At 39.4% G+C, this 13870-nt stretch overlaps 1 protein-coding gene across 1 annotated transcript; it reads right to left on the bottom strand.

Moving 5' to 3' along the window:
* Positions 1-1749: 1749 nt before the first annotated feature.
* Positions 1750-13212, bottom strand: il23r (interleukin 23 receptor). Its single transcript, XM_025903204.1, has 19 exons — positions 12813-13212; positions 12627-12642; positions 12312-12413; positions 12072-12173; positions 11547-11676; positions 11193-11368; positions 10525-10648; positions 10278-10444; positions 9750-9886; positions 9436-9637; positions 9241-9323; positions 8351-8549; positions 8061-8264; positions 7668-7766; positions 7352-7507; positions 4528-4668; positions 4278-4365; positions 3744-3834; positions 1750-2580 (listed from the first exon to the last, which is right to left on the bottom strand). Exons 4-19 carry the CDS (start codon positions 12130-12132, stop codon positions 1930-1932), a joined length of 2709 nt encoding a protein of 902 aa, XP_025758989.1. The 5' UTR covers positions 12133-12173; positions 12312-12413; positions 12627-12642; positions 12813-13212; the 3' UTR covers positions 1750-1929.
* Between the last annotated feature and the right edge of the window lie 658 nt (positions 13213-13870).

Genomic DNA, 13870 nt, shown 5'->3' with positions numbered 1-13870 from the left:
AAGTGATAAAAACGGTATTGAACTGCAGGTGGTGCATGTATGAGTAGAATTGAAGGTTCACAAACCCCGACACTGAGCCACTGACTGCAGAGGGAAAGCCCCAGAAGGCTTTAGCCTGGGTGTGTTTTGGAATAATTTCACACTCATTGCTTCTTTTCTACTCAAAGTGTGGTGCCAGCATTTAGAAACATGCATGGGTCGCGCCCTGATATGTGAGTTTGACCTGATACAAGCATTTGGATTTTTCTGGATAAAGGCGCTATCAAAGTTGATAACATTACTTTGCTTTTGCTTGATTAATTGGATGTGGTTTCATCTTTAGCTCATTAGCAAGCACAGTTTGGTTTCCAGGTTAAGGTAATTACTAAAAGCTTGCTCATAGGAAGTTTTTTTCCCCTCCTCGACTCTTTGTGATGCAATAGAGAACTGATATTGCTAATGAAGCTTATTCCTTCACTCTGCATACTTTAAATGCACATCTCTCATTCTTCCTTGCAGCCACCTTTGTGCAACCCACCTTCTTCCCATCACCGCCTCTCATCACTCAAGCCTCCATCTTCATCTCCACCACCACTGTCTAGACTCCTGGGTGGTCCTGCCCTAATCCCTATCACAGCTTGGATTCTTTCCTGCTGTGATGGACTGTCGGGGTCTAACTGCTAAATACCTCAAACTGAATTCTGTACATCAATAAATCACGAGGTTAATATAACTACAAGCACTGTTAGCTAAAAGATCAGGCAACAGACTGCAGTAAGCAAAGCTTCACGTATGCTTTTGAGAGACTAGTCTCTCAGTCTAAAGTCTAAAATCTGGACCCAGTTTCTTTGGGTATTCTTTAACAAACTTAATTAAAAACGAGCTACACTAGCTTCTCTGTGACACTTTACTTACAAATAGTGTTTTGAATGCTAATGCTAAATGCTAATGGCAGCCTGCAAAATCTCCACCATCTCCACCTCACAGATGTTATGGCAGGCACAAGAACATGAAATTCATGATGCTTATCGGAGGATCAACAAAATATTACAGTTCAATCCAGAGAAACCGTGAATGTCTCTATAGTGACCTGAATGTTTCACTGTGAGTGGGTGGGTTTTTAACTCATTAAGTAAGTGGGAAACATCTTGTCTACACCTTCAATGTGTTTTACAAAAGTTAACAACAATCTACCTGATAAATGTAAAGACTAAAAGATAAGACAACATCACTAAAAGATAAATGAATGGATGGTGGCAATAGAGGAGACGTTATTTTTCATAAAGTTACTTGGCTTAATTCTCTTGGAAGCATAAATAAATAATTTTCTTAACAAATTAGATATTGCTGATTAAAAAAATAACCCATGTGAATCACTAAATGCTAAAATTATATTTTTATGATGCTATTTACAAGCACAGTGGTACAGTGGCTAGCACCATTGTTTAAATAGCAAGAAGGGCTTGGTTTCAAATCCAGGCTGGGGCCTTTCTGAGTGTGCCTTTTCTCTCCAGGTACTCTGGCTTCCTTTCACAGTGGTGATTTTAAATAGACTCCTGGACTAACACGTGTCCATGCATTAGTCCTGCAACAGACCGATGATCCCGTGAGTCCAAATTGCACGGAAGAAAGTTATTTATGTATTAGTGTGCGCCACTGTTAGCATTTTTGGAGGGGTGGTGTTATATCTATTCATATATTCAGGATACATTTTGGCCCCATCTGCCATCAGGTCGCTCTGACGTTTGACATTCAGGAAACTTGATAAAGTTTTTTTTTGCTTTAAATTTATTTCATGAATTTGTTTTTGACAACAATTTCAGACAGATTTTCATTCTGATCGCACAAGGTTACTGAAATCATCATTTCAAGCGATAAGGTGGTTTAATAATGCTTTCTTGGTAGTGCAGGTTTATCTTTTTTTTCTTTGTGTCATCCCCATCGTCCATGCTACAGTTTATCGCTGCTGACAGCAGCAATCTGAGGGAAGTAACCGCCAAACAGTATTATCTCACCAGTACATTGAGACAAGCTGGGGTCTGCTGTGTCAGGAGTCATAATCTCATCCTGTTGCAAGTCCAGAGATGGAGAGTCTGTTTCTACTTCATCCACAGTCCCTCTATGTTGTTGTAAGAACTGAAAACCTCTAGATATTGTGCTTGGTTCAGGAGGTTTAGGCCTCAGATGATCATTCACAAAGCCGCGAGTATGTTCCCGAGATGAATAAGAGGAATTCACATCCACACTCAACAACAAGCCACTCAGTAATCCTTCAAACACACTTGAACATCTGCCGTCCTCCCCATTTAATGGAGTGTCCATCTGCTTCTCCTCCACTTCATTCACCTCCTCTTCTTCTGAATTCATCATACCAGTCTGGGGTTTGTAGCCAACATGCTCAAGCCTTCTGTCAACAAGCATTTTCTCAGTATCTGACATCAGGAAAGGTGTTTTCACTGTGAGTGGGCCTGAGCCAGTCTGGGACTCTTCAACATGGATGTTGGGGTAGATTTCATCCCTCTCCTCCTGGGAGATGACAGTGATGGGGGACAGTGGAGGGTCACTGTGAGTGCACGAGAATAATGGTTCGACTCCATCGTGCTGTGGACCACAAAACAAACAAATCAAATCCATACTTAGATCTAGAGAGATAAATAGAATGCAATTGTTTCAGAGTTATATGTGTCATCAAGATAAAGTAGCTAAATCTCTCAGAACGAAAGCAGGAAGTAGCAATGACTTCCTACAATAGTTCAGGCTAGCAATGTCTAGAAACTAATAGTAGGCTATTTTTAGTGTAGCTCAAAACTGGCAAACTGATTTCTTTGTTTTGCTGGCACTGGTGGTGTTGCTTCATTTGCTAGTTGTTTCTCTTTTGGTCATTATGCTGACAGTAATACGTAGTCTCCTTGGCTGAAAAATGAAGCCAATACGCGCCAAGGGCCAACAACTGCAGTTCCTGGACTTGGGAGCATCCACTAAGGCTGGCCTGAGAAGTGAGTCAACACTATTAGACTCCAGTGCTACGTTACTTGGGACTAGGAATGGGAACAATGAAAAATGTAGAGATTCTAATTACATTATTGATATCAGTTATTGATTTGATCACTTGTTGATTCTCATTGGCTTTACTTTGAGAGTCACCACAACTGCTAACAGCCTATCAAAGGGATTACATTCATGCAAATTGACTGCATGCTGTGTGAAATGTTTGTGCGTGTGGGAGGTATTTCCCCTCTTTGTTGTGATCAGTGTTGGGATTGTTACCTACTACAGCCCTACACACGAATACAAATCCCTATCCTAATGAAGATATGATCTTTCTCTTAGCATTTAGCTAAGCCAAAAGCACAAAGCAAAGATGAAAAACGGCACAAAGAGACTTTAAAGCGATTGCCACAGTGATTCTACTTTGGAAACATGAATTAATTTGTGACCTATTGAAATTGAGTCTGGCTGCCGGGCTGGGGTTGGCATTCCCTCAGCTTAACAACACTCTGGGTTCTTGGCTAGTTTAGCGCTAGCTAGCTAAGAGCTGAAATTGTGTTAGCAGCATAATGCAGTTGTTTCTGTTCTGCAATTTGCACTTTACTATCCCACTCTCATCCTTTTGTGCAACAAAGAATAAAGCGTATAGTGATGCTTTGAAATGTAGAGTTCACAAGCCACTATGTCATGTTATAGTGGCTATATTCATCTTTTATGTACAGTGTATGGTTGATGAGCATGAATGTCAACTCAGTGGACATGCTTGCTTTGTTTACCTCCAATAGTCTGATGGCATTACTGTGTCCAGGTTTTGGCAAGTTTTCAACTAGCCAGGCAGGTCCCCAGGATATACATTTCTGTTTGATCCTAAGAGAGAAAACAGTTAGATTTTCAGTTTTTGATTAAAACGCTACAACAAAACCTCCTTAGTGTGCCTCTGAGGTACTAGACAAAATAACTGATGCATGCGTGTATTACTACTGCAAATCAAAATCAGTCTCTCCGCAGTTAAACCACCAGATTTGGAAAGGGTGCTTTGACCACATTTAGTAGGCTACACGTGTTGGTTTAAGTTTCTCTTCATGTTAAATCTGTGGTTTCTTGTTCATCTGTTCATCTCTTCATGTTGCGGTGTGGCATTTTAATAAAGCCGACCACAATGGCATCCATCGCTGTTACTAGTAAAACAAAACCTAAGGTCCTGATGTGGTATCCTTAGAAATACTTTGGCTGTTAGGTTTTGTTTTGTGTCTGTCGGACGACAGTTGTTTCGAGCTTAATTGTTCATTTCGAGCATAAACGATTAATACCTTTCCCTCGCGCATCTCCAGCACATCAGGTTGGCTATGATCGCAATGAAGATGGTAATGATGAAAACACACACAACCACCAGGCCAACTAGAGGAGACAAGAAAAGAAAGACAACACTTTTTCTTTTAGCAGACAAGTTGTCAAGGAGTTATGAAAATAATCTTATTTTGATGTTAATTGTCCTCAAAATACAAAAGGAGAGTTAAAAGCCTAAATATCTTTTAGTATTTGTGGCAATAGAATATTGACCTGCAGGAGCTGCAGGCTGAGAGTAGATCAGGCCCCCTCGCGGTCCTTCTCCTGCTGAGTTGGATGCAGTCATTTGCAGGACCAGAGTTCCTTCAGGACAGGCTAACCACTCCTGCCTTGGACCAAAAGCAGACACAGTCTCTGTGTAGAGAAGCAAATGAGAGACATTTCTTTTTTAAGCAAGCACAATATTTTTAAGGTAACCTTTAAAATATGCAGCCGAAGAAGAAGAAGACCGACATAATGCTGCTATTTGAACATCAACATGCCGTATTTTGCATGTGATGGACCATCCCTCTGTTTCTTCGCTACTTCTTTGGCCTCGTCCTCTTGTAAAGATAACATATCAGTTGGGGGTTTTAGTCAGCGTCCTCCAGCCTACTGTCAACAAACACAATCATAGGTTCTGTGGCCTATGTGCTGCTTGAAATCTGCTTGGCTCTGCTGAACTAGTGAGGTTAAAAATGGTTCTGATGCACCAAAGCTTTCTGGGAAGCGGGTGTCTGTGGATTGCTGACTGTACACTTGTAACAATGGATACTGGGAAAATAATTTCCTGGTTTTTGGGAAAAAATACACTTCATATGAGTAAATGTTTGTTTTCAGGTTCAATTACTGATGGGGAATTTGCCACCCTAGCACTTTCATTTCTGTTGAAACACCAGTTTTGGTTAGTGGTCTAGCCAGACCTTGCGTATTAAACTGATGACGTCCCGATACGTGTTGATTGCACATAAAAATAAATAGCAATAACCACATCATTAGTCCATAGTTGACTGGTAGGCAGTAGCTAGCTTAATTTGCCCAGCTTGAGCTTGAATATATACAGCAGTTTTTTTTTGTTTGGTTTTTTACAAACAACAACACTATCAGTCATGATTTGGCCTTCCCATAGCCCCAACCTTAATGTTACTGAAGCAGTGTGGGATCATCTTGATAGAGAACTGAACAAAAGGCAGAAAACACTCAAAGAAGAGCTTTGAATGCCCTTCAAAACGCCTCGAGAACTGCACCTGAAGACTACTTCCCATAAAGCTCTCTAACAGAGTTCAGGCTGTGCTGAAGAATAAAAGCAGTCATACCAATTATACAAAATCTGTTTTTGCCTTCTATATTGTATTTCCATGTATGCTTGCACATGCTTTAATAAACCGCTGCACCTATTTCTCATTTTTCCAAGAAAACTGGAAAGAAATTAGGGTTGGCTTAAGACTTTTGCACAGTATATCAAAACAGAAAATGAAGGAAAACCAAAATAAATCTCTAACAAAGAGACTCTTTCACTTGTTCAAAAGGACTTCATTGGCCAAATGTCAATCTGATCCTTTTTCCTCTGTTGAAGCCACAATCCCATCAAACTTTTTCTATCCAGTATTTTTCCACCCATGTATTGGTGTGTTTGTGCAGATCATTTGCAGTTAAAATGTTTCTTCCAAACAGAGATAGTGAACATTGAGTCAGACCTCTGAGTGCAAAGATCTGACCAGTTTCCACATGCCTTTCTCTTGTAAGCTGCAACTTTCAGTGCAGTGTGAGAGGATTAACTACCACTAAAAGATTTTAGCCTGATCTGATTGCAGGTTATATTTTGGCACAGCATATGAGTAGTAGAGCAAAATGGCATATGACAAAAGTAGCTCACTGAAGTAATTATCTGAAATACCTCAAAGAACACTGATATTTAGTATATGCACGTAGCACATTTGAGAGAGCAGAATGTGCGCTCTCAGGTGCTTTAAAGCTGACATTCCAAAAATAGTGCACACAGCAGGCTGGTTTGTAACTGTGTTTACGGATGCATTTGTGCACATAGCCACATGGCTTCCTGTTTGTGGTCAAAGCCAGTTCTAGAAAACCGAAGACTCTGTGAAAATGACGACAAACAACTGTTTTTTCTTAGGTGAGATCTCAGCATACACAATCAATCACCAAGGTGATCTAAGATAGATACAAAATGCGTAGGACTTCAGAGAAAACTACCAAAACGGTTTGTAACATTTCTAATGTCAGTAGAGCTACCGGCTCTCTTGTCATGTTGGACAGTGATGCTGTCCCCTCCTTTTAGCTTTTTTGAAAAAGTACTTTAACATAATAGCTACATAATCCACATGCAGCAGTTTAGCATTTCAAATTCACGACATTACTGGAAGTGAGAGGTGAAAAACCCTGCTGATGCACTGCATCTTTGTGGGAGGGGAGTATCGATGGAATCCTGGTTGCACACTTTCCATTTTGTAACACAAGCCTTCTGCTGAGACACTATTTATGCTTACATAAATTTACTATTGCATACATAAATTTCCCACATGTGTGCGCCCACAGGAGGACTTTGTCTGACCTAGGTGGAATACAGACACAAAACGTATGCCTACATGTGCCCCATAAAAGGCAGGACTCGTGATGTACAAGAACAGGAAACACAGCGCAAAGTTGTGGTTCCTCTAAACCTTCAGAGCAAATCAACATGTGTTTATACTGATCTGAAAAAGCAGCTGAAAAACACGTGTTAAAAAAAAGAAAAAATGTTAGACTTTTTCTTTAAAGCAACAGCCTGCTCATATAACTAAATATTTTTGTCACACCAAAGGATGCAAGGTACTTATTTTGGACCCGCCTTAAAGGAAAATTAAGGTATATATCTGACTCCGAGAGTTCCTCTGCCACCCGATAATGTTTACAGACAACTTATCAATGTTCACTTAAAGCTACAATAAATGTCTGTTCCTGTTTCTCAATTTATCAGTTAATATGATGTTTTTTTGTCAATCAGCTGATTGTGAAAAATGGCCGTCCCATTAATTGGCATATACAGTTTGATGCTCACTATTAAATTCGTTGTCTTTGGATCCCTGTGTATTGAAATAGATCTTGTACTTTGTGATGAAACCCCTCTGCTGGGATACGGGCAGCTCCTCCCACTGGATCTGGATGCTTCTGGCCTCGTGGGCCAGCACAGAAAGGCTTGGACCAGAAAGTGGCTCTGAAACACACAGTGATAAAAAAGACTATGTGTTGGGTACAATAAGTTTTTCCTGAACCCCGGGTATAGATTCACAAAATCTAGCACATGCTTAAAAAAACAATCTTCAAAAATGTAGAAAAAAACTTCTCTTAAAAAAAAAAATCTGAAGAAGCATTACTCTGTTCTTTGGAGTAGAGCAGTATGGGTGATGGAGCACTGACACCTCTGGTGGTCACAGCATACAGAGAGATGTTATACCTCACACCTGGAGTCAAACCTGAAGCAAAGCCAGAAATATAAACTACATTATATTAAAATATATTATTTATTTTGCAAATATGAAGATTAGTTCAGAAACACAGACTTAAGGTATATAAAGACCATCATATGCATTCTGTGCTTGTGCTGGTGTAATACAACAAATGGCCACAAGAGGCCATTGTTTTCTCTCATTTAAAGCCCTGGTGTTTTTATATCATTTCATAGATTTAAATTTGAATTTTTGTGATGCAATATTTTGCTGTTCGTATGTGGACAGACAGATTCCCTAGTGGCTCAGTGGTGAGTGTACCTGTGATTGATGTGCTGTTTAGATCTTTGGGTAACTTTTGCCACCACAGCCCTTTTCCAGGTACATTTGTCCATTCCATCACGTAATACTGCAGTTCTTCCTCCTGTTTCAGTGGGTAGTTTCCTGTTGTCCACGACCAGGAAACAAACACAGCACTGTCATCAGCAGTAGGGCTCCATTTTATCAGAGGAGATCCAGGAACACCTGAACAGTGAAGACATTTAGTGTCCATTTTCTCCATAACTTAACCGTACTTTTGTTTTAATCTTCTGTGTGCAGTATTGCTATACCTGATTGTTTGAGAATTACATCAGCTGGTGGCGACTTCCCATATGTGGTGACAGCACTGATGCTCAGGCTGCTAACCTCTGCTGGTAGCTGAACTGCACACTGGAAGTACTCGGCAGCACAGGTTTTAAGCTTCTGACCATTATCCAGAAAAATGTCATACTCAATCACCTTGCCACTGAAATCCTCTGGTGGTAGAGGCTGGGAAAGAAATCCAGTCATCACTTAATATTTACATTTGTCATTTGCACATTAAGTTCTTTAGGGTTGAGCATTAAAAAGTGCATTATGTAAAATAATTTAGCTGGTGTCTGTAAAGCCTCTGATCAGAGGATGGCATTTCCTGTTTGCAATTGTCCCATGTTTAGCATTAGCCAAGAGGCTGTTGCATTTCTTTGCACTTTGCTGTGATGGATAAAAAACAAGAACTGAAATGAAATTGAAATTCTACCTGTACTCCTATATTACTCATTTTTTCATTCATCCAAATGAACTGTCTGAAATACAGTTACTTGCTTATTATCCAAAAGTTAGATTAGAGGTCTGACACCACTTTCATTTTACCGTATAAATTGAAATTACTGCTGCCAAAAGACAGGCTTTGTGTTAGATTATTCTGTGGTCAGGTATTGTGCAGGAAGTCGGTGTCAAGAGAAAGCTTTTTCTTTCATGTAAAATGCACAACAAAAAGGTCTCAGCAGAAAATCAAATGGTTGCAATTTACAAAATGATAAATTATTCCCTTTAACCAATCAGCAGTGAAGACTTTCTGTCTTATAACCAAACTGATGCATCAGAAAAAAGCATTTCTTGTATTTGATGGATGTTTGGGATTCAAAAATGGCAGCATAACAACAAAAGCCAGGGCTCATGAGTGGCCATGACTTATTACCTTCCACAAAACAGTCACGTTCCTCTGCCCGTCTGTCCCTTGCCTCTCCACCTTCCTCCAAACTTGCAACTGCTGTGATGGACCTGAGGGGAGGGTAGACTGTAAGTTGTGGGCTATGAATTAGAAACAACTAACTCTTATATCATCACATTTACATTGCATCTGTCTTATGATAAGCAACAACGGTGAGCTTGCCTTTTCCAGGGCTTGTCTTCCTCATAGATGGGCTCCATTTGCTGCAAAGCAATGCTTTTCTGGCGGTAATACTACTTGCGTTGGTACGTGTCAGCTCAGGCGCTGTGTTGCATATTTTCATCTGGAACTCATACTCAGTCAGATGTGTTAGATTATCTGTCCGTATCAGATTCTTACTGAGTTCCACGCCCGCTCTCATTTCCTAAAAACATTAAGAGATTAGATCAACTTCATGCTGCCAGATAAAGGCTTTTGCTGTAAAAAAAAAACAAAACCCCCACAGTGTTGTTGGGGGAGTGTTAATAAAACTTTACCCAGGAAGTGTTGTTTGTGCGCAGCTTGACATGAGGTCTGAGATGCACTGAGGATTCATTGCTTTTCCATTGCAATATGGCCGCTACGGAATTGCTCTGAAACTCTATCTTCATAATAATAGGTGACTCGGGTATCACTGCAAGACAAAGGAAACCAAATATAGTGCACACAAATGATGGAGACAGAAACAGCTACATATTCTGTAATGGCACAGAAATTCTGGGCAATTAAAGTTTACTGAAATAGTGACAGAGCTCCGCCGAGGGCGTAGGCAAATTTTGCTCTTCAAAGAAATATTACACAAACAGAAAAACAGTTTGCTGATAAGAAGGTCAAATTAGTCAAACTGTGACCATAAAAAAAAACTTTCTAAAAATGATACATCAGGTGATGACACATTTCTCGAGAAACCATATGACTCTAATAAAAGAAAAGAAAAACAATGAAATTAACAAGTGAAAAAAAATTAACATTCAATAGTATTCAAATTCAAGATTTGTGTAAGTATTACAGAAGCACAGGTTTACCTATATCCTTCACACGTAGGACGACTGGATCGGACTGTGATGTTCCAAAGTGGTTAGAAGCAGTGATAATGATCAGGTATGTAGTGTTTTCATCTAACATTCTTCGTGGTATGGTGATTTTGTCAGCACCCTGGATTTGAAATAGACGTATCTGACTCCCATTTTCCCTAAAAATAAAACATTAAAAAAATCAAACCCTGAGATTTGGATAAACAAGAAAATACAAAACAAAATCATAACACCATACCTGTTTACAGAAATGTTGTAGAGGGTAGGAAGGTACGTTTCCTGTCCCCTCGTCCACGAGCAGTTTATTAAGGATGAGCTCCTTGCTGTTTCACATGTTATAGTGTCAGGTTTATCTGGAGGCACTTTAAAAGCAGATGATTGAAACAAAAAACAGACCTTAGTTTTTACATTTGCTGGAAAATGAAAACTAGTCATTTGCTTTCTGTGTCACTTCTATAAACAAATTTCATTGTGTAACATATTAGAGAATACATATGTTAAATCATTTTGTACTTTCTCCTAAAAGATTAATTTTAGTAACTAAGGTTTGAGCACGTCTGCTCCCATTCCTACAAAGTGCCCATGGGTTTACCTTTCACTTTGCTTTTTCTTGTTTTTGTACTGTTTGGTTGGCTTCTACAGGCAAAATACTAAATAAAAATAAACTATATTCCAATAACCCAGCCTCCAAGTTCTGCTCAACATCAGCCGTAACAGACAGCAGTAAAAAACAAAAAACAACAATTGTGATTTATTTAGCTTGCTGCAAACCAAGTTTACCTACAACCCCACTGCATTTTCTTACCATTTTACAGGCAGTGTTGTAAATTTGTGTTTTACTCTCTCTATATATTTTTTGCATTTGCACACAAATTTTCTTTTGCAGCTGCTGTAAACTGTACATACGGCCAGCTAGTAGATCCAGTCCATCGACAAGCTTAGTCATGTAATCACTTGTCTGCCAGCAGATTGCTGCAGACAGTGGGATCCATATGCTGGGCAGATGGAATTTCACTGTAGTGCAGTTGATTCTCTCCCATTTATCCACAGGCTTGCCATTTAGCTTCATGGATATCTTGGAACTGCATGTAAAAAAAAAAAGCCTTTTAATTATGGTTTCCTAACTGGTGGAGAGGGACAAGAAGTCTAAAAACAAATTTTCTGATATCAAATATGAGCCAATAAAGCTGATAGCTACAAACACAGCAGGGAGATTTTCATGCATGACAGGATATTGTGTAGCATTGTTCTGACTCCCACCTCCTATCACATTTATCGGTGTGGCAGTACACCGTCAGATTTGAGCCCATGAGAAAGAGTGGAGCTGGCTCTGCAGTCAGGTACCCACTAGTGATCGCTCGTTGGCAGCCAACATGGAGAAGAGGGAAGTCTGTCCGGAAAAGACAAACACATGAAGTTTTCCCCACAGCATTAGTCGAGAAAGTAAATTTTAGACCATGCCAATAAATACCTTCTGTATAGCAGAAGGTATAACACATTTACTATAAATACCAAGTGGATCATTACATTCAGTGGCTTTACTGTGGAAAAAAATCCTCTTTGTGCAAGAAGGAATGCCAAGAACAGAAAAACTAAAAGTGCTTTCCATGACTATGTATCTGCTAATTTAATTACTGAAACACTTGGGTTGAAGCTGTGGTAAGTGTTGAAGCAAGGGTTACAATTCAAAACCACAAAAGCTACCAAACTGTGATAAGGGATCTCAGTAAGAGTAACAGAGTAATGGCGGTGTGTTATTAAATAGCTGGAACCTGTAACACTCACAATTGATAGAAAAAGTAAGAAGTACAATAATACATCTCCAAATGACAGAGGAGAGAGTCATCTCAGCTCATTTTTCTGAATCTCGAAGAACCCATTCAGCAGCTGTAAAAACAAAGAAAAGAAAAGAAAGAAAGAAAAACAGGTTGTTTTTTAGGAAAAAAAAGAAAAATGACAGATTTCTTACTTCTTATGAATCACTTAAAAGAAATTTCCTTTCACAAAGTTATCTTCAAAGCCTACCTCAGTCATCTGCGTGCAGGAGCACTGGAGTGAGCTGCCTAACATGAGGCGGAGGAAGAGCTTTTAACTCAATGTCTCATCCTTTCCAGTGCAAGCTTGAAGCTGATAACATTAACAGAAGTACAAGCGTCATAACACCATGGCAGATAAGAGAAAACCCGTTCCTGTCAATGTTCTATCCTGCTGACACAACTGAGATGAACTGAGATTAAGTATTTCGTCACGTCAAGCATGTTAACCTTCAATTCTTTCGCTGCTAGCAGCCTGTTGGGACACGTTTTGGTCCCGTGGCTAACGAGCCTTATCGTTACTCACCTGCGGCACGCAGAACCTGAAAGACAGGACAGGAATAGGGAGAGAAAAAAACCCTGCATTATCCCACAGGGAGAGTCTCCTAGCGATCAACGACTGTAACGCGTTTCTCTGTATGTTTTTTGTCTCTCAAAGACTGCACATACCATCACTTTCGACATATAGATGAAAGATTGAGATAATGCTCACCAGAACTTCATCCTGTCTGGGTTTTCTTATCAAGATACCATCCAAAAAGACTTTTGCTGTGAATCGATCCTCATCAGACGATTTGCTGTGTGAGGAGCACCTGACTAAAGTGATCTCTTTCATGGGAGTGAAATGTCTTAAAGAGGCCAGTGACCTAGTTTTGTGGTATTCTGGCAAATGCAGAAACTTTGATCATTTTTTTTGAATAGTTTGTTGCCCTACTTCTGTTGCCTGTTTTTCATCACCACAAAGATTCTGTTGACTTGAAACATAAGTGTTCTCAGCATCTGGTGCTCTCATTAAACATGCTGCTGCTGGCACATAATCCAGTGGTCAACCGAGCAAGCGACATGGTGACACCAATCATTTTACTTTGAAAAGCACGCTGACAACTTGGTTATTTAAATTTGTACTTACCCTGACACAGCTGAGCCCCCCCCCCTTTACAATAAATCAAAATGTGCTGAAGGACAGACTTACATAATCAAGGTTATAAAGATTAAAAAAATGACATAAATTTTATCAAACTGTAACAGAAAACTGCTCAGTGACATGGAAATTAAACACATCCTGGATCTTAAATGTATTTTAGAAAATTTTTAAAAGAAACTTACAGAGAACTCTTTAGAGAAATGGATTTACACTGGAACATCTTTTCTCACTGAGCTCGTTTGCTAGCGTTTTATAGTCCCGCAAAGTACTTCAGCCTCAACTGTTTAAAAGTCTCTAGCTATCTTGGCTTTTGTGATTTTCTTTCACAAGATATTTTCCATCTGTAACTTCAAACGGTTTACAGGGAAAACCCAGAAGTTTGACGGGGTGTATGTTCGTGAGATAAAAGAGGCTTGAGGTTTAAGGCAGTTTTCAGAATTAATACTCCTTCATGTTCATGGTTCAAATTCAGAAACTCTCTGAAAGTGTTACTTTTCATAAGTGACATGACAGAATTTGGTATTACAAATACTATAAATAAAAAATATACAAATTTTTAATTGATTCAATCTTTTATTGACATTTCATTTCCTTTCACATAAACTTTACGCTCCACAGAACTTTTT

Source organism: Oreochromis niloticus, linkage group LG23, assembly GCF_001858045.2.
Source record: "Oreochromis niloticus isolate F11D_XX linkage group LG23, O_niloticus_UMD_NMBU, whole genome shotgun sequence".
Lineage (NCBI taxonomy): Eukaryota > Metazoa > Chordata > Actinopteri > Cichliformes > Cichlidae > Oreochromis > Oreochromis niloticus.
The sequence above is the reverse complement of the archived record's forward strand: the minus strand, read 5'-3'. Positions and strand labels throughout refer to the sequence as shown.